This window comes from Gopherus evgoodei, chromosome 15 (assembly GCF_007399415.2).
Source record: "Gopherus evgoodei ecotype Sinaloan lineage chromosome 15, rGopEvg1_v1.p, whole genome shotgun sequence".
Classification (NCBI taxonomy): Eukaryota; Metazoa; Chordata; order Testudines; family Testudinidae; genus Gopherus; species Gopherus evgoodei.
In genome coordinates, this window is record NC_044336.1 from 26,811,952 (window position 1) to 26,832,223 (window position 20,272).

Genomic DNA, 20,272 nt, shown 5'->3' on the forward strand with positions numbered 1-20,272 from the left:
ACAAGAGGGCAGTGCAGCACTGCTCCAGCTGGCCAGGCTTTTTGGGGGTGCCATGCGGGAGATGGAGCTCTCGGTTCTGCTCGGACTTTAGCCAGTGGAGCGATGGGGGTGGGGGTGGGGGGGGGCACAGACATGTGCTAGGGTTTCAACTTCTCCCAGCTGGCAGGCCTCGCCAGGCTGGTCGTTATTGTTACGGTAGCGCCTGCGGGCCCCAGCAGGCCGAGTGCTGCCCAGAGTGGGAGATGGGCCCTGGCTGGAAGAGCTCGCTGCCAGCTGCTGCGCTCATGCAGTTGGCAAAGATGGTGGCTGCCTCCCTGCTGAGCCATACGGAGCCTGGTGCCCGGCAGTCGCTGGCCCAAGCCAGGGTCTCTGCTCTGCCAGCATGGCACAAACGGCCCAGCCTCAGCGGGGATGGGGAGTGAAAATCCCCTCTCTGCCCTAGGGCTGGACCCTCCAGAGCAGACTGGCATGGGGGTTGGGGGTAAGAGGCCTTGAACATAACTAAGCAGGGACAGTCAGCCAGCATCTCTGGCTCCTAGCGCTGGGCCAGCATTAACCCATTGGGCCCCACATCCCTCTGTGTTTTAGATCAGTCTCCTTGAGGGAAACTGAGTCACACTGCAATCTAGGCCCACATGTCCAGTGAGTTTGGGTGCTCAGGCTGTGAGCTGGTTTTCAGGGGAGTGCTGAGCCAAAGAGCGCTGAATACCCCCCGCCTCCCTCAGTAATCAGCCCCGCACTCCAGTCAAGGTTTTGGGGATTCATTGGGGTGCTAAGACATTGCTTGGAGTCTTTTCATGGAAGAAGGAAAAATCTGTAGCTCAGATATGTCTCCGTGGGGTGACCCCCAAGCCCAAAACAGGATTCATCCGGTGACCAGAACTCCCTGCCCCCCTGCAGGGTGGTGCCTGGGGTGTCACAACGTGTGCTGGGGCACCATGCCCTGGCAATTGCAGCAGGCACAGGGCACAGCAGCGCTTTCTGCTCATTGCTGTGACATGGGGGGTGGGAGTTACATGGTTAAGGGCAGGGAGTGGGGTGAAGACATGACCTCTCCCCCACCTCCTGCAATCCCCCCTTGGCTATGAGCTTGTGTGAGCCCGGCTGTATCACCATCCATGCAGGGTTTGGACTCTCAGCCCGTGGGGGTGTGGGGATCCTAGCAAGGAGGCAAGGCTGCCAGGGGAGGGGCAAGCGGGGCAATGTGCCCCAGGCCCCACAGGGGCCCTGTGAGCCCTGGCCCAGCGGCAGTCCAGGTCTTAGGCGGCATTTCGGCGGCGGGGGGCCCTTCAGTGCTGTCGAAGCCGCGGAGCAACTGAACAGCCCCCCGCTGCCGAAATGCCGCCGAAGCCCCAGACCACCACCCGGTGAGTACAAGTGCCGCAGCTCCCCCACTTTGCCCAGGCCTCCTGAATCCTCTGGGCAGCCCTGCAAGGAGGGTCAGGGAAGTGGGGGAGTCGGCCAGACCCTCGCTGTTCCTAGGACAGACGCCGTCACTTCCTGATTCCTCCCTGTCCCCCAGAGACCCCTTTCCCTTGGGTTCTCCTGCTCGAGGCAGTGCTCGGCGCGGTGTCAGGCCAGCACCAGCTTTGCCATGTGCCGTTGGCCTAGAGAGCCCTTGTTGCCTTAGGCCTACCGGGGCGCTGGAGTCCCCACACCTCTGAGCTCTGAGAATGGCTCTCCCCAGGGAGTGCCAGCTCCCCAGCACTCCACAGCCCTTCCGTCCAGCCAGCTGCTACCCGCCAGCACCAGCCTCGGCTCCCTTCACACTCTGCCTGGTGGCCAGGCTCAGCCCCAGCTGCCTCGGCCCTAGCGGGTGACTAGATACATCTGTGCACTCACCTGCCTGCGCATCCAGGCCAGCCGCAGCCTGGCCCTGGGGCCTTGGGCCGGGCCTATTTCACTTTGTACAGCTCTAGCCAGGTAGAATTTATAGCTGCTTCTTGGCAAAGGCCTGAGCTGCACCAACCCCAATGTGGTTTACATTATTAATATTGCCCGTTGTCTGATACCGCAGCACGAGCGTTGTTGATAATGGGCTGGGCACTCGCTATCCCGTGGGCAGGCCAGGCTACTGCAGCTAGGCAGGCAAGCCAAGCGCTGGCACAGACACTCACAAGGAAATAGCCAATGTCCAGGAGCAGATTTCATTTGCCAAAGAAATCACCTGTGTCAACAATACAGAGCCCCAGTCCGGTTGAGCTCACCCCCCCCCCCGCTCCAGTTGAGCTCCCCTCAACCCCCAGCCTGTTCTCCCAAGAAAGAGGCAGCAAAATGCATTTGCGTTATGAACAACAATCCTACATGATAAAAAAACAGCCGCCCATGACTGGCTTGAAAATCATTGTATTTATATTTGTAATGAAGTTTGGGTCCTGGTTTGTTTCCTTCTGCTTCCGGAGCCTGTTGGTCACACCCAAATCACAATTTCAGGTTTTTCTCCAGTCACAAGGGCTAGAAACTTTTTGATTCTTTTTCAATGAAAGCCAAGGCTCTCTGTGACTCACAGGACTCCAGGAGCTGGGGCTTTATGAAGACCATCATCAAACTACAAGCACTGGCTGCACTGCGTTTGTGTCCAAATTGCTCCTGCCTTGTGCTCATCTCAAACAGGTTTCAAACCTGAGGGAGCGGGCCTCACACCAGCTTTCCCTGCAACACCATTCCCTATATAAGGAGCAGGGGGAAGGTGGAGCTATGTCAGACCTTTAGCTCCTGGGGTAGGGAGCAGCTGTGTTGATCCCAGGGCTGGTAAGGGGCTGATTTTGGGGTGGTGGCTTGGTGTCTGGAACCTGGCATCTGGCTCCTAACAGGTGTGTCCATGCGCTCTGTAGGGAGCCTGGCTGGATGGAGAGGATCAGGGACCTGGGACCATTGCCAGCTCCAGGTAGGTGCATCTGATTGGGGAACAGGCTGAGGATGTGGTGGTCCCCTAGAGGGAGGGACAGTGTCCTTTTCTGTGATGCCCCCTGCTGGCTGCACCCCATGTCTGAGCGCTGGGCTGCTGGCAAGGGGCATTTACCACGTCACAGTGCACGCGGTAATGGCCTTTCCGGATGGGATGCTGTGCTATGCAGCCCATCTGGAAGGGCCACACAGAAAAGGGCAGCCCTGGCGCAGTACAGGAGGTACGCGTTGGGGTGGGGAAGAGTGGGGGAAGCTGGGGATGGAAGCCGGCTGCTGGGTCTGTCAAGCCCCCGTTCCTGCCCTGGCCTGCTCTGCACGCCGTGCCTTGCGCCCGGCTGGCTGGGCAGTAGCAATCTGCCGCAGCTTTTGCTCGTCTCTCAATTGGCATTCATCGTGGCTTCGCTGTAGCCAACTTGGCTGTGGTTGATTGTTCACTTGTTAACTTGCTTAGTTGCAGACTCTTTATACCGTGGTGTTGGAAGGAATTCCCGGCCTGCCTCCCTGTGCCATGCGGGGGCGGGGGTCCCCATGGCTGCTGAGTGATGGGTGGCAGGCTTAACTCTTTGGTGGCCTGCAGCCAAACCCAGGGGCTGGTGCTGCAGCAAATGCAGAGCTCAGGGGCCAGCTGCTCCCTGCCTTGGGGACGGAGCATCTCTCCCCAGCCCAAGGAGCGGCTGCTGTGGGGGGGGGGGTTCTTATTCCTTCCCCCCAGAGATGTAATGTGCTGTGGGGCACATGCACCCAGCCCTTCGCCTGGGCCCAGCCGGCCTGCCCTGCTCTGGCACTGCATAGCCTGCCCGCTCCAGGACTCTGTCTCAGCCACCCCACTCTCGGCTGCCCCCTGCCCTTGGCAATGGTCTGCTGGGCTGCCACCTAGTGGCAGAACATGGGATAGACTCATGTGGCTCAGCCTGGGGGTTCAGGAGAGAGGCGCTGGCTGGTGGACGAGGGGCTTCCTGTGCAGCCTCGCAGACTTATGGACTAGGGTTGTGCACCTATGATGCTGGGCAGGTGCCATCTAGGCTCAGGCTTCCTGTGCAGAAACCAAGTGACCTCATGCATGCAGGGCCAGTGCTACCATTTAGGCAGCCTAGGCAATCGCTTAGGGCGCCAGAATAATTGGTGGGCGCCGTTTTGCCAGAGGGGGCGGCAGGCGGCTCTAGTGGAGCTGCCGCAGTGGTGCCTGTGGATGGTCGGCTGCTCGCGCGGCTCTGGTGGACCTCCCACAGGCACCACTGCAGCGGCTCCAGCGGAGCCGCGGGACCAGTGCGCGGGGCGGTGAAATTGCCGTGCGCCTAGGGCGCTCAAGCCCTTAGCGCCGGCCCTGCATGCATGCCCAGTGCAGCGCCTGGTAGCCCCCAAAGATGAAGCTGCCAGCTGTGCCAATACCCAGACCCATCCCCCTCACCATCCTGCCTAGCTTCGCTGGCCGGCACAGAGCCAGGCAAATGGCGCTGCTACGTGGGGCACCCAGAGCTCTGCTGTCGGGGCAGCGGGGAGAGCCATTAACAGCCCCAGTGACATCCTGCCAGCATACCAGCGAGGCCTAAGGAATGTTGGGCTCACCTGCCCCAGTGTGTGGTGCTGTCCTGAGTGTAGAGAAGCAGGCTCTACTCTAGCAGAGGGTTTAATTCCCCTGGCCTGGGGGCTGGTCACCAGCCTCCCATGGCCCTGTCTGTGTGCACACAGAGCAGGGATTCTGTCTGAGAGCCAGGCCTGCCCGCTGTCAATGAGGACAATGGGAAGGGCTTGCGTGGCAAGGCACCACGGGCAGTCGGGAGGGTGGGATTCATTGTGGCTCTGCTGCAGTGTGCTGCGGTCACACTAGTGAGATGTGTGACCCCGCAAAGCTCCCGTCACAGTTTCCACCTCATCTGACTGATCCAGGAGCTTCCTGGGCTGCATATTTGCCCTGGTGAGGAGGAAGTGAAGGGCATTATGGGGGCCCTACTGAGTACTCCCCATTGCATCCCCGCCCTGTGCACTGAGCCGCCTGCAGAGCGTGCACCCCTGCAGCAGGCAGGGTTGTGTGGGGGAGGGCATCTGCAGAGAGTCCTTCCCCCTAGCTAGGAAGCTGAGGGCATTGTGCCCAGCTGGCAGGTCTCCCCCTTTCCCAGCCTGTTGCCCTTGTGAGTGACGCTGGCTCTGTCCTGCTAGGAGCTCCTTGGCTGGCGCTGGCTTTCAGGGGGCTCCGGCTGGGCGAAGGACATGCTGCCACCCAGGTGCTGGCTGAGCCCTGGGTCATGGCTTGCCACCGTGAGTCTCCCTGGTCTGTGGCACTGAGGGGCCCCTCGCAGGCTCCTAGGGGGTCTCTGCACCATCTGCCCATGTACCCGGCCCTTCTCCACCTGCCTCCATTGCTCTCCCTGGAGCACCCTGCTGATTCCCCAGCTATGGAGCAGGGCTGGACCCAGGCAGTGCCCTGCCCTGCCCTGCCCTGCCCTGCGCGGGGCTGGCGCACGTGCTAGTCCCGGGGCTCGCTGGCACTGCCAGCGCCCCCTGGAGGACGGCGGCTCCCCCAGACCAGCCTGCGGGGAGGGCAGGGTTAACTGCACTAGGGTGGCGAGAACAAAAGGGAGCCCCGCTGGCCAATGGGCGCGCAGAGCTGCGTTTTGACACTCTTTGGTTGGCTGCCGCGGGGCCAATGGCAGGCGGGCACTGGCTGCCCGTCCTGCCCCACGTGGGGGAAGGAGCGGCGAGTCGGGTCTCCATTGGCTAGCTAGGGGCCCGTCCATCTTTCAGCCCTGCACACGTCACCTCGCGTCAATGAGCCGCGTGCGCGCGCGGCCGGCGTGGGGGATGGAGGGACCCCGTGGGCGGGGCCTCGCGCTCCTCCCTCTCGGAGGCGGGGCCCGGGAGGTGGGTCCCCAGCTGGGCTCTGGGATCCCCGCCCCCCCTGCACTGGAGGGGAAACTGAGGCAGGGAAGGGCCGCGGAGCTGCCCCCGCCGTGGCCCGGTGCTGGGGGTGGGTGCGAGGTCGGCAGGAGCCGGGTCCCCCCCTTGGGAGTGTCCTGCTCCCCCCGCCTGGCAGGGGCATTCCCGGCGCAGCGCCTCCTGCTGGTGGGAACGGGGAGATCCGGGGTGCACGGGCCGGCCTCCCTTGGGCTCGCGGGTCTTGTTTAACCCCTTGGCTGCTGGAGACGGGCACGTCTCCAGGGCCCGGCTGCACTCACCCTTCCTCCCCCCACTGCAGCAGCTGGAGGGAGCCCCCGGACACGTGCCCCCAGTGCAGTATGTGGGGGGTGGCTGCAGCCTTGCTTGCGGGGTTCGGGGGATACGCCCTGGTGCTCCGCTCAGGCCCGAGCCAGCGGCGCACGGGGTGGGGATGTGCAGCATCTGCCCTGGCCCCATCTCTCAGCTGCTCAGAGGCCTGCAACTAAACGTGCTTTAGAAACTGTTCCCTGCGCTGGTATTCGGCTCCTCCGGCCCCGTCCCTAGGGGTCTGCAGGCCCCGGCTTGCCCCTCCCCAGCCTCTCAGCACAGCATGGCAAAGCTGGCGCTGCCAGGCTCTGGGGATGGCTTGCTGATTGCGGGTCTGTCCCTGTGGAGTCCCAGGTGCCTTTTCCTGGAGCCCTGCCAGCGCTCTGCCCCAGCTGCCCACAAGGTGGGATTTCCTCTCGCCCTTGGTTGGCTCCAAATCGGCAGGTTTGCCCCAGCCTGGTCCTCAGGCTGTACCCCACCGCTGGAGGGCTGTGCTTCCCTGGCCCTCCGGGGCCTCCTTCCCAGCTCAACCCATGGTGCCCCCACCCTGGCAGCAGCACTATAGCAGCTGTGGGGTAGCCCGCTGAGCAGGGGCCCCAGGCTCTGGGGAAGGGGGATCTGTGGGTTCCTGGTTCAGGCCCCCCCCCCCCCCGGCGTGCAACTGAGCCTGGTTAATTTCTCTCCTCTCTCAGGCCTGGTGAGCTCTTCATCTGAGCGCAGACCAAGGCTCTTTAATCTAAAATCCCCTGTAGCTTCTCACTGCCTTCACTTTTGATCCTATAAGCAAAACCAGCCTGGATCTGCTCTCCAGGCCCCCTGCAAGCTGCTGGCAGCTCCCCCTGCTTGGGGGGGGGGGCTTGTAGGGGTCACTTCCCACTCCTGCTGGCCCCTGACCCAGCTTCTCAGATGGCTGCGTGATCAGACCCCGAAGACAACGCTTCTCCCTGGTCTGCAAGCCGGCTGTCCTCAGCGCGGGCTGGAGCAAAACCCTCGCCTTGTGCCATTGGCTTGTTGTGGCTTTGACTCAAGGAAGGTGACGCTGGGGGGGTGTGGGTCGGGTTAGAGGGGCCATGGCAGAACTAGGGGGAGGGAGGAGTCCTGGGCTGGGCTAGCAGGGGGCTGCGGGTCGGGGTTGAGGGGCACCGGCAGGCTTGTTGGAGTTAAAACGTGCACAGCGGTGCTGGACTAACCCCTTGCTCTGAGCCTCAGCGCCTGCTCTGCCGGTTGGGACTGGGTCAAAGCTGCCTGGAGTCACCCGGCTCTGTCTCCCTGAAGGAGCAGGGGGAGGCGAAGGGCTAAGGCTGGGGTTTGCTGTGGTTCCCCTCCACGAGTGGGTTCCTGGGGGCACCTGTGACCCCAAAGTCAGGCCTGTGAGGGGGGAAGGGGGCTGGGTGCCCTAGGGGGAGGGAGGAGCGAGGCTGCAACACCCCAGTGCTGTCCCCAGAGCCATGCCTGCCCAGGCACCTGGGGGTGGGGGGATCCCAACACTGCCCAGCACCAGCCCTTGGCCATAGCTTGTGGGGCCAACACTCCAGCGTGTTTACGGGCCACGGTGGGAAACCTGGCGCTGGCCATTCCAGGGGAGCCCAGCCAGGCCCATGAGGGAGGGGAGGGGGAGCCCTGTGGCACTGGGCTATTTTGTTGGTAGGTTCCAGGGCTGGTTAAATAAATAAGTGTAATATATATGGAGCTAGACCTGTCTCCTAGAGCTGGAAGGGACCCTGAAGGGTCATTGAGTCCAGCCCCCTGCCTTCACTAGCAGGACCAAGTACTGATTTTGCCCCAGATCCGTAAGTGACCCCTCAAGGATTGAACTCACAACCCTGGCTTTAGGAGGCCAACGCTCAAACCACTGAGCTATCCCTCTCCTGCTGGCATCCCCCACCGGCATCCCCGCTCTGTGCTGGCACATCCCCCTCACCCCCCAGGCGGCTTGGCTGAGCTCCATGGCAGGATGTGCCATGCCACGGGCTCATCTCCTGCCGTGCTGGGCTCAGCTGGCCGAACGGGTGGGGAGCCCTTGGGCCAGGCAGTGCAGGGCTCCAGTGGCCATGTGTGGGGATGATCTGACACCCCTGAGAGTAGCGCCCAGTCGGTGGGCAGGGCGATGTTCAGGGCTGACTTGTTCCTTTGCAGGTCCCAGCCGCCCACCACGGGGAGCAAGACCCCAGGCCTGTCTCTCTCTGGTTTGCAGCAGCCTTCTCCAGCCCTCCCCAGAGCAGAGGAGCCGTGGCCGGTCTCTGCCTGAGCCCCTCTGTGGGTAGGTGGGAGATGGATCAGGGTCTCCTGGGAAAGGGGTTTTGGGCCTCAGGCCTCATCCCAGCTCCAAGCTGTTGGCATGGGCTCTGTCTGCAGCATGCCCTGTCCCTGTGTGGGCACCCTGGGCATCATTCACCAGAGCTTGCCCAGTGTGGAGCCCCATTAACAGGTGAGTGAATGGCACAGTGGGCACAGCCTAGCTTCCCCAGCAGCCCGGGCCTGTACACCAGCCAGCCCTGCTGTTGGGTCTAAACTTTTGGTGAACTTTGGAGCCAAAAAACACCCAGACTGGCCGTCTCTGCATAATCCTTTCTGAACCTTTTTTTGAACAAAGTACTGACCTGCAAACTACTCATGACACCCCCTTCCTCAAGTAGCCATTAGCCTTTATCTCTATGCATTTACTTGTTAAACTTGCTCTTCCTGTAAAATCTTGATTGATTATGCATGACCATTATCTTTTATTAATCACTTTGTTTACTTCTGTGTATAAATATTGATGCTCACCCCTAATAAAGGGGCCACACTTATTCTAAAGCTTTTGGGGTAGTGTGTGCCCGTTGATCAACGCATTTGTGTCTGGTCTCTGACAGAATTGTGGGCCCATATTCCAACTCCGCACAACCTCGGGTGTTGGAGAGGTGAGTGAGGACTTGCTTTATTACCTAACACTGCTGTGGCTGATTCAGTGTTACGGGGCACAAGCGAGAAATCCACTGGGGCTGAGGCAGGCTGGGAGCTGCAGTGGGACCTGGCTAAGCCAGTTGTCTTAGGGGGGGTCCTGTGTGGAGAGCTCCCAGTGGTCCCCTTGATCTTCCCTGCCGTCAGGAGCCTTCCCCAGCCACTGCCAAGCAGTCTGTGCAGACACCAGAGCCAGCGGCTGGTGTGTGCCCCTTTTAGGTGAGCTGCTCCGTGAAAGGGATAAGCTAGGCTGGGACCCAGAGGCATCTGCTGATACAGGCAGGGTTGTCTGTGTCTGTCTCCAGTTGTAGCCTGTCGCCCTACGGGGGGGCAGAGAGGGAGACACACACACCCCCCAAGTCCCAATCCACTTCACTGGGCCAGGCCATGCAGAGAACAGGAGCTGGACCATAGCGTGGGGAGCCACAGCTCTCGGGGTCCTGTGAGAAAGTGGGGAATTTTCTGTACTATTTTTAATCCTGTGTTCCTCAGTTTCCCTGGGGTGTATTGTTACCCAGTGGGCTGTTTGCTCTGATGTGGCCTCAGACCCGAGATCAATGGAGCCTCTGTGAAGACCGTGGCAAAGCCAGTCACCAGGATGTGGACACCTACCAGCTGATGCCCCAGGGAGCTGGATTTCCCTGCGTCTGCTTACGGGAGCTGAGCATGGATCCCTCGCTCGAGTGCAAAGGACGGAGGGGACGAGCTGGCTGCTGGAAGGAGTCAGGGTCTCACCTGGGTTTGGCCAGGCAGAGATGGAGCCAGAACACGGGTTCACTGCAGCTTAGTCGGGCTCTGGGCTGAGCAGGAGGGTCTGTGCTTTCACCGTTCTCTGTGCCACCCAGGGGTTTCCTGGGCGACACCAGGTGACTAATAAACTGACTCTTCTGCCAAGGCTGTGTGTTGCTGCTGTTACGGGCGAGGGGTGTTAGTCCTGCAGAGGGGCCAGGTCTCACCCGGGGCCTGCACTCGCTGCAGGGAGCGTGGGGGGGACAGCGGACCCCAAGGTGCTGTCTGAGGAGTGAGACCCAGAAGGGCTCTGCTCACTGAGGGCTCCTACCTCCTAGAGGCTGTTCCAAGGCTGGGTCCATCGCCCTGTGACAGACCCTAAACAGACCCATCCTGCCGGGCCCTAGCGTCTGTGCTCATGTCAGTGGGAGCGCGATAGCGCAGGCCGGAGTGATGCAAGCTTCCCCGATGCCCCTCAGTGCTGACCCACAGCCCCCTGCCCAGCCCTGCCCCCGAGTCCTGAGAGGCTAGTACCTGTGGGGCTGCTGTTCCGGCTCCAGCCATCCTGCACCACTGCTCCTTGGCACAACCAGGCCCCTGGGTGGGAGGAGCAGCCCCTCAAAGTGCTCGCTGGGTCTTTCCTGTAGAGTAGCTCCGCTGCCGAAGCCTCCAGCCAACCCCTGGCACTGTGCCCAGGAGGTGCCTGCAGCAGGGACTGGCCAGCCATGGTCACCCTTTGCCCTGACTCCCCTGGCCACGGCCGGCAGCCCTTCCCCTTCGGCTCCTGGTGCCCTGTGGTGACCCTTCAAGGTCCTCTGCTCGCTGGCTTGGCTCGTGGGGCCTCTGGCAGGGTCTCCTGGGCAACTGGCACAGGTTTGGTGCCAGGGTGTAGTCACAGGGAGCTGCTGCCCCTGCCTCAGGACCCTGCTCCCAGGAGCATCCCCCTACCCTGAGCTGGCTGCATGGGGCCTGCTCCCAGGTGAACGGGAAGCCGGAAGTGCCTGTGGGGCTCCCCTCTGAGCTGGCAGCAGGGGTGGGAGCCGGGAGCTATCTGTGGGTCCTAAGGGATCGTGCCCCCTTCCTGGAACTTCCCCAGCCTGGCTTAGAGAAATGGCTGAGGAATTAGAGGCAGTACCCAGGCCAGGAGGGGCCCCATGGGCACGCAGGGCTCTGCAGAGCACTGCTTACCTTGGTTCTAGATGGGGCATCACCTCTCGTGGGGTATCCACCACGCTGGGGGCAGCTGAGGGTGGAAGCCAGGAATCCCAGCTCCCTGCCCTGTGGCTGCAGCAGGTGCTACGAGGGTCCAGCACCCCGGGAATAGCTGGTGGCCAGTCCCTAGCCTGTGGAGTGAACCCCTTGGTGCTGTCTCCTCGGGCCTCTGGTGCAGCCGGGTGCTTTCAGGAATGGCCGCTCGGCACTATTTCTGCTGAGCTTGGCTGGGGTTTAACCCCCGTTCCTCGGCTGCCCTGGCACCATCTGGGCTGCAGCAAGGCCTTTCCTGCAGTGACAGGGCTGCCCCCCACTCTAGCCTTGGGGCAGGGCCCCTCCCTCTGCTTGGCAGCACCCTGCACCAGCTCCTGGTGGCACATGATGCCCTCTGGGGGCCAGGTGGCCAATGGAGTTAGGAGCCTAAAGGTGTGGACAGGCACCAAGGGTGATTTTCAAATGTGCCTGGCATTTGCTGTATCTTGGGGGCCTAATTCCCTTGGACAAATGACCCTGGTGCCTGCTGCCTGCGCTGGGACTTTCAGGCTCTTTGTCTCCAGAATAAAACCGCACTCTGCTCTTCCCCTCCCCCTCTCATGCCACTTCATGTCCCATCCCGCCCTCTGTGTGCGGCCCCCCCCCCCCCAAACCAGGCTTAGCATCGCACCTTGCCCCCACCCCCCGCCTGACCAGGAGGAAGGGTGGAAGCTGCAGGTGCCCACTGGAGTCCATTAGAGCTAGTCCTGGCAGGGGATTGGGCCCATTGCCTTTGTCCCCGTGGAAGAGGCCTCTTGCCCTGGGTTGCAGGGGCTGTGATGGAGGTTGGGGGGAGCTGGGACAGCAGCTGGCACGTGACAAGAGGGTCTGGGTGCATGGGGCTGCCTGCCCCAGAATGGGATTAACGCCGGCCTTGCCATCCAGAGGGGACTGGGGGCAGCAGGAGAGGTGGGCGGCTTGACCAGCCTGTGCTCCTCATGGGCTGGGTGTGGGTCGGCTCCTGCCCAATGGATGGGAAGTGGCAGCTGCATAGGGGTGGGCGGCTGCCCATGTGGCACTTGGAAGCTTGGTGGGGGGTGTCTGGGAAAGCTCCTCCTGCAGCGTCTCTCCCCTCCCCACTCACCCGTCTCTGCTTCACCCTCGACTGGCTGAAGTGCCCATTTATGCTGGGAGGGCTGGGTGGGCACCTGCCTGGGCGAAGGTGAGCCCTGCTGTGCCCATTAGCTCCCGTGGGAGAATCTCTGTCCATCAGCCAAGATGCCTCCCAGGGGATCCCCAGACCAGCTCTGGCATCCCTGTGTGTGCCCCCTCCCGTGGCTGTGGGGCACCGGCCAGGGGTGCCTGCTGCTCTGTGCCCAGGCCTCCGCCCACGCGGTTCCGTAGGAGATGAGGGCAGTGCTTGGTGGATGAATAATTAACGTGCCCTCGTCCCCCATTGGTTTGTGGTATTAAAAACTAATTGCGATCGGCCCCGCTTGTCATCTCTCCCTGGGCCAGCGTCACATTTATTGATCAAAGTCACCCAGGGCCACCATTTATCTTGCTGTGGTGGGTCCCATAGCACCTCGTTTGTCTTGGTCACAGGCCAGGTGCCTCGTTTTTAACCCCGTGTGTTCTGGGCGCTACCCCCCGACACAGCATGGGCCCTGCTCCGGGGGCCTTCCAGGTCACCTGGCCATGGCCTTGGCAGGTGGGGAAAGGAATTTGCTCCTGTGGTACCTGGGATCGGGGGAGTAGGGCTGGAGACCTCAAGCCCCACCCTCAGGGGGCTGGGGGCCCCGGCTGGGATGGGGGGGGTATGGGAGAGGTGATGCAGTCCCTGGAGCTTGCCAGCCTCGTGCCTGCTCCAGGCTGGTGAGTCAGTGGCCGGCTGGCCTTGGAGGTCTCTGCTGGGAGGGAGCTGCACGGTCCCTTGTGCCCACCTGTGATGGGGGCGGCGTGCCCTGTGGGGCCTCTCCCCCTGTAACAGAATCCCACCCCCAGCGCTCCCTGGCGCCCACCCCCAGCCTGTGGCTGTGCGGCTCCCTGCTCCGCAAAAGGCTTGCTGGGGGCTGGGCTGGCTCCTGTTTAACGGCTGGGTAGAATTAAGCCAAGCCGGCTGTCAGGGCGGAGGGGCTGGCGTGGCCTGGGGGGGGCCCGGGCAGCAGTGCTGAGCTGAAAGCCAAATCCCCGGCCTGCGCACTGACCTCCCCCGGGGTGGGATCACTTTCCACACAGCGCGGAGAGACACGAAGCACCAACGTGGAGCAGCTGGGCCGGTAGGTGTGGGGGAAGGGGGAGGCATTTGGGGAGCTCTGGCTGGCTGCAAGAGGAGACAGAACATTGGCCCCCCTGCCCCCAGCAACGTCCCCACTTCTGGGTGGTGCTTGCTGCCCTGGGGAATGGTATTCAATGGTCATGCTGGAGCCTGGGGGACAGCCAGGGCTCCCTGGGGGGGTTGAGTGTGGGGCTGGCAGTTAGGGCTCCTGGGGGCTGTAACTGGTCTGCCACTGAAGTGTGACCATGGGAAGGGAGGTCCCAGCTAGATGCCTCAGTTTCCCAGTCTGCAGAATGGGGGTTGGAACTGAGAGCACCCCAACATTTCACCTGTGCCCCCTTTTGCCTGTCATCAGTGCACCCATTAATCTCACTGAGCCAGCCAGTGTCTCGATTTATCCCAGCCACGTGTCTGTTTGTTGAGCTGGGGGGAGCGGACGTGTTTGCCATGGCTGCTGCAGGAGGACTAGGGCCAGCAAGACCCTGCTTGCCCTGGGCATCCGGACCACCCTGTGCCAGCAGCCACTCCAGCTCCCTTCCTGAGCGTGGTGCTGGAGCTGGGCCCGGCAGGCAGTAATTGCATTGGCTGCTAATTACACCTCTCTGTGCTTGGGAGGAGGGCAATAAAATTGTGAATTAAGATATAAAATGAAGTCATTAGCCAGCAGCTGCGGGGGGCCGTGTTGGGATTTACAGCCCTCTCGTGCTGCGAGTGGCTCAGCTGGGAGGCAGCCTGGCCCGCAGTCAGGCCATGGGGTGACCCTGACCCCACACTGCTGGAGAAGGGGGTGGGCTGCTCCAGGCCAGCCAAGGTCTGAACCCAGAGAGCGCTCAGCCTTCCTGGCTCTGCCAAGGAATTCAAAGCACGTCCCCGTGTAAGTCCCAAACTCTCCCCTGGGGAGGTCACTGAGACCCCTCAGGCAGAAGGGGAAACTGAGGCACAGATCCACCCACCCCTCCACAAGGGATTTGTCTGAAGCGGCAGAGGGTGTCAGTGGCAGAACTAGGGACTAGAACCTAAATGCTCTGTCGGCCTGTTCTGAAAAGTGCTAAAGCAAAGTGCGTCACATGGAGACGGGTCCTGGCTCCAGCTTTCCGTCACAGTAACTGATGTGTAGCCTGGCCCAGCCAGTGCATGACACTCCCAATCCTCCCCTCTGATCCTCACCCAACACCCCTCAAAGGCAGGGCACCCCCAGTCCTCCCCTCTGATCCTCACCCCAACACCCCTCAAAGGCAGGGCACCCCCAGTCCTCCCCTCTGATCCTCACCCAACACCCCTCAAAGGCATGACACCCCCCAATCCTCCCTTCTGATCCTCACCCAACACCCCTCAAAGGCAGGGCACCCCCAATCCTCCCTCTGATGCCCCCTTGTTTCCCTGACGGCCCCCCACGGCTTGGCACCCGCAGTACATAGGCCAGAGCCCTGGCCCAGTGCCTGTCTGCCCCGCAGGGCTGGTTCCACGCCCCATCCCACGAGGGACTGAACACCCACTGCCCAGCAAGGTTTCATATATTTATTCATAAGCCAAGTTATTGATAGAAAAGTTCCATACTAAAAGGCCTTTACATCATCTGCTGTTCAGAAAACCGGGGTGTTGCCCCCTTTTTTTGTTGTAGTTTTTTAGTGTTTACATTGAAAAAAACCTCTCCCCTCGGCGCAGAACGTCCCTTTACACATTTACAGCATAGCGCGGCCACGGGGAGGGGGGCTGGGGGGCGTCTCGCGCGCTCATCAGGAATCTGGGTTACTCTGAGACCACCAGGGGGAGGGGAGGCTCCTTTCTCTTCTATCTGGAGCTTTGGGGGGGCTGGGACGGGCCAGCGTCCCCCTGCCCCACTGAGGGTGCGGGTCCTGACTGGAGTGGGCAGAAACCACAGACAGCAAAGTACTGGGAGTGTGGGGGCTGCAGGGGCACCTCCGAACACATTACATCAGCCCCTGCTGCGGCCCTGGGAGCTGGGGTAACTGCCAGGCCCTGGGGCAGCCCGGGGGCTTGGGGACATCTGCTCAGTGGGGCCATGCTACGCCGAGCTGGCATGGGCCACATGGAGCCCAGTGTTGTGCCCAGCGGGTCCCACCTCCCTGTGGGGCAGGCCTGTCAGTGGGAGGCTGTCAGACATGCTGGCAGCGCCTGGGTGGGAGAGCTGGGATGTCACCCCACAGAGCAGGTGCAGGGGCAGCCAAGGCAGGGCCTGCTCCCGCGTGTCCCTGCTGGCTCCCCACACAGGCCCCGAGGGGGAGGAGCAGGGGGGTGGTGCTTTGGTTTGTCTGCAGGAAGCCACCCCCTGTCCCTCTGGCAATGGGATCTAAGCAGGGCGCGATACTCGCTCCCCACCTGCCCAGGCACCTTCTCACTGGGTTCTTCTGCTTTCAGAAAAGCCCCAATTCCCCCATGTGGACAGCCTGGCCGGGGGGGTTGCTGAGCCCCACTGTCGGAGCTGCAGGCCTGAGAGCGCTCAAAGGGCAGAGACATCTCGGCTCCAGCCCGGCCCCAGCCCAGGGCATCGGGGCAGCCACCTCCCACGGGCAGCGCTGGCTCCAGCTGGGCCCCTGCGTCTTCTCCTGAGAGGGTCTGGGGGAGTTTGGGTTAATGAGATTCAGAAAAGAGGGTTAGGGCTGCCCGGCCCCAGCTGGGAGGGGGTGCGGTGCTGTCAGGCAGCCCTGCACTTTGTCCTTTCAGTGCCTGTGCACCCCTCTGCATGCCCACGTCCACATGCGAATGCCCCCGCCCACTGTCTGCACAAATCCACCCACGTCCTTTAACTGGAGTCCTGGCGCGGCTGGGAGCCACAGGGATACGCCCAGCCTGGCCCGTCTCCTGCTTGTGTGGGGCGTGGGTGCATGCAGGAGTGGTAGGTCTGTGCGTGGCGGGCGTGTTTGGTTCCTGCGGGAAGCTGGCTCTGGCTGTGTGCTCCCTGCCGAGCGTGGCATGGCCTCCCTGCCCTAGTTTATAATAATATATATACTCTCTCTGTTCCCCCGTCACAGGACGTGCCTCCCGACAGAGCGCGGGGTCATCAGCATCAGAATAATAATAATAATAATAATAATACACCGAAGGACCGAGGGAGTGCACCGCGGGGATCTATATTACACAGCCAGCCAGGCGGGCACCATCCCGTCAGTGGGGTGAGCGCGCCAGGGGCCCTCCCTGCTCCCTCCCTATGTACAGAAAACCCCAGCTGTCCTCGGCCGCAGCCAGGCTGAGGGCAAACAGTGCATTGCAACCCCCCTCCCCGTTTGTCTGTCGGTTTCTCTGTTTCCATAAAACTTCCCGGAAGAAATACAATATTTACACGAGAAATAAATAGAATAATATACCTGATTTCTGCTTTACCTGCTGGCAAACAGTCCGAGGTACTAGGGACAGTATGGCTTGAATTCAAATCTCTCCGCGTCTGCCAACGGGAAGGAGAGCTCTGTGTGCAGGTCTCCGGCAAGCCAGGCGGGCTCTGCCCCGCGGCCGGCATCTGGGCCGCTGCTCTGTGGGAGCTGCCGGGGTTGTGCCGCTGGGCGGGGTTTGCATAATTACCGGGCCTGGCTCCAACGGGCAGAGGTGGTGCTGCAGGGGGAGCTTCCCCGGTGTCAGCGCAGCCCCTTCGTCAGCCAGCCCACCCAGAAAGGGAGGCAAAAGGCCCCAGGGTGCCCGGCCATTCCTGGCCCTGGTTCCCGGCTCCTTTCCCCTGCGTGTTTGCCGGTGGGTGGGTGGGTCAGCACAGGATGGGGACGCCGTCGGCAGTCACCAGCCGGCCCGTGGTGGGGTCGTAGGTCCCCGCTAGGTAATAGAGGTCCTGGCGGTCCTGGTACTTCTTGCTCCTGGTCAGTTGCTCATAGTGCTCCCGTCCCACCACCTGGCACTTGTGCGAGATGGTCTGCACGTCGTTCTCATCCTCGTGGCACGACTGGTACAGCGCGTTCTGTGGGCAGAAGTCAGGTTAGGGTCCCCTGCAGGCTCCACTGGACGGGCTGCCTGCCTGGCCCTGCCCAGCATGCTGGGAGCTCCGTGGCCATCCTGTTCGGAGCACAGCCTGTGGGCTCTCCTGGGGGGGCCTGGGAAAGGGGCCATCTAGTGCCTGGCTGCCCAGTGCCCCGTCCTGTGCCTGTCTGCCCAGCACCCCTGTTCTGTGCCCACCTGCCCAGTGCCCATCCGCCCAGCAACCCCATTTTGTGTCCATCTGCCCAGTGCCCTGTCCCACGCCCGGCAGCCCAATGCCCCATCCTGTGCCCCTCCGCCCAGTGCCTCCATCTTGTGCCCCTCTGCCCAGCACCCCTGTCCTGTGCCCATCTGCCCAGTGCCCCCATCCTGTGCCCATGTGCCTAGCAACTCCCATCTCACGCCTGTCATCCCCATCCTAGGTCTCTCCACCCAGCGCCCCATCCCATGCTCATCCGCCCAGCCACCCGTCCCACACCCGTCTGCCCCCATCCACGGTCCGTGCCCAGCCGCCCACACCCTCACCTTGCCGTCGCTCTGCCGCTTGCCCAGCTTGGTCTCCTCGGGGTGGTAGAACCACTTCACCTTCACCACCATGTTGCTGCCCCACGACTCCCACATGCTCTCGATGCGCCCAATGTAGGGCAGGTTGGGCCGGCCGGCCGAGAGGAACACGGCGCAGTCACCAATGCGCAGCGTCTCCTTGCCCCGCACAATGGCCTTGTAGAACAACTTCCGGGCCTTGCCCTTCATGCCCCTTCTCTGTGGGGCGTGGAGACACTGTCAGGCCCCAGCTCGCGACTCTCCAGCCCCACACTGGGGTGCCAATAGCAGCATGGCTGCCCTAGTGGGATTGGGGGTGGAGGGGTGGTAGCAATGCAGCGGTTCCAGGCCCCCTCAGCGAGTCCATGGGCTCCCAGAAAGACAGGGCAGGCCCAGGGCTAGCGGCAGGGATGGGGTGCCTCTGGTGGGGGTGGGGAGGCTCTGCCTGGATCGGAGCTAAGGGGGGACCAAGAACTGCAAACCATGGAGGCAGTGGGCTGGGGGAGACGCCTCGGTGTGCCAAGCCGGTGCCCTCTCAGGCTGTGACTGTGCCTCCATGGCAGGGGTCTGCTTGGGGAGGTGCTGGCCTGTTCCAGCATCTCCCTGACCCAAGACATCCCTGGTAAGGGCGTGCCCTGCCCCTCATCCCATCTGCTGGCAGTGCCCAACCGCCTCCCTTCGGCACCAAGCTAACAAGCCAGGGACAATCACATGGGAGGCCTCTACCTGCCCTGCCCCTGAGGCTCCCCTGGGCAGGGCTGGACGTACCTGCGTGGGGTTCCCCGACCACTTCCAGAGCTGCCGCGCTGGCAGGAAAGCGGAGATCTTTGGCCGATTTTCCACCGACGGCAGCCGCTGCCTCCGGGAGAACTCTTTGGCTTTGGAGAAGCTCAGGGCCTCCTTGCGCTTCAGCTTGGCCTTGGTGCTGGCGGCGGCAGCCTTGGCGATGAAACACCTCTGCGGGGCGCTGCCCTTGGAGCGCAGTGCCTGGGACTGTGCCAGCAGGGTGGGCACAGGGTGGGTGAGGCAGGTCTGCAGCAGCAGGGTGGAGTCCTCGTCGTCGGAGCTATAGGAGGAGTCCTCGTTGTCGGAGGAGCACAGGCTGGAGGTGGAGATGGAGCCGGAGGAGGAGGAGGTGGAGGAGCCGGAGGAGGAGGAGGAGACCGAGAGGCGCGACATGAAGCGCGAGGGCACGTTGGCGCCCAGCCCGCCGGCCTCCTCGTCCTCATCCATGTCGGAGTAGGAGCTGTGGCAGTCGCTGTCACAGTTCAGGGCATAGTCGGCCTGGCCCGAGTACTTGCGCAGCGCCAGCCCCACGGGCAGCTGGTGCATGGGGGCCCACCCCTTTTTGTCCTTGCCTAGCAGAGCTGCGTGGGTGTAGCCATGGCTGGGCAAGGGCCTCTCCAGCTTGGGCCCAAAGCCCTTGTCGCTCATCAGCAGGGCCTTGCAGTTCTTGTTCTTGGGCGACGTCACGCCCTCGTGGTCCAGCTTGACCAGGTACTCGCTGCCCGACTTCCTCCTGCTCCCCTTGCCCACCTCCGCCTCCAGCCTCTCCACCTTCTTGGCTCGCAGGAGCTTCTGGGCACCGGGCATTACCAGGCCGGTGCCGGCGCCGAAGGAGGCATAGGAGCTGGCGATCCTGCTGAAGGAGTCAGCACCGAAGCCGTTGCCAAAGATGGGGGCGGCCATGCTGTGCACGGGGAAGAGCGCCTCTTTGACCCGCAGTTTCTTGCTGCTGCCGTTGAGCTGGAAGAGGTTCTGCAGCACGGCCGGGTTCTTGCTGGCTGCCTTCCGCTTGGTCTGGGCCACCGCTGACCAGCTCAGCAGGGGGCTGCCTCGCCGGCCCAGGAAGTGATCAGCCGGTGGCAGCGCCTTGGCACCCATGGCCAGCACATCGGCTTTACCTGTCGGGGAGGGAAACAGCCGAGTCAGGGCGATGGCTGTGGCTGGGAACACCTCCGGGCTCCGCCAGGCTCCTGATCCACAGCCAGAGCCTCCCCACTGTGCCCCCCGCACATATGGGTCCCAGGCAAGGCTCTGCTAGTTCAGCTCTCAAGTCAGGCACGAATGCGCGGCTGGAGAGGAGCATGATGCCAGCCCCCTGCTACTCAACCCTGGGCTCCACCACCCAGCTCTGCTGGTGCCCTTCCCGCCTGACCTGCTAGGTCAATCCCAGGCCCCTATGGAGTTTCCCCTCCAGGGAAGAGCACAGCTCTACTGGCTGGCTGGCTGTAGCTGCGCGGGGGAGGGACTCTTGGCCTATTGGGAGGCTAATTCCCAGCCCCTGGCTCTACCTACCGGCTTTCTCTTTGCTAGTGGCCTTCTTGCTGGCATTCTTGGCTGGCTCGGCGCTGTCACGTCCATCCACACACAGGCTGGGGACCGCCTCGCTGGGCGGGGGGGCATCGCTGGAGGACCGCTTCGTCCGCCGGCATGTGCTGGATACCAGCAGGGCGGGGGAGGGCTCCGTGCCTGTAACCACAGCACGCGTCAGGGCTGGGGAGGAGACTCACGCCCATAGCCAGATGGGCTGGCCTAGGCCCCAGGGGC

At 62.5% G+C, this 20,272-nt stretch overlaps 1 protein-coding gene across 1 annotated transcript in view; it reads right to left on the reverse strand.

Annotated features, from left to right (window-relative positions):
* Positions 1 to 14,744: 14,744 nt before the first annotated feature.
* Positions 14,745 to 20,272, reverse strand: part of BAHCC1 (BAH domain and coiled-coil containing 1) — a 72,910-nt gene continuing 67,382 nt past the window's right edge. The window contains 4 exon segments of the mRNA XM_030534581.1: positions 14,745 to 17,162; positions 17,705 to 17,941; positions 18,491 to 19,626; positions 20,021 to 20,194. Coding sequence (XP_030390441.1) covers positions 16,956 to 17,162; positions 17,705 to 17,941; positions 18,491 to 19,626; positions 20,021 to 20,194 — 1,754 coding nt within the window. The 3' untranslated portion in view covers positions 14,745 to 16,955.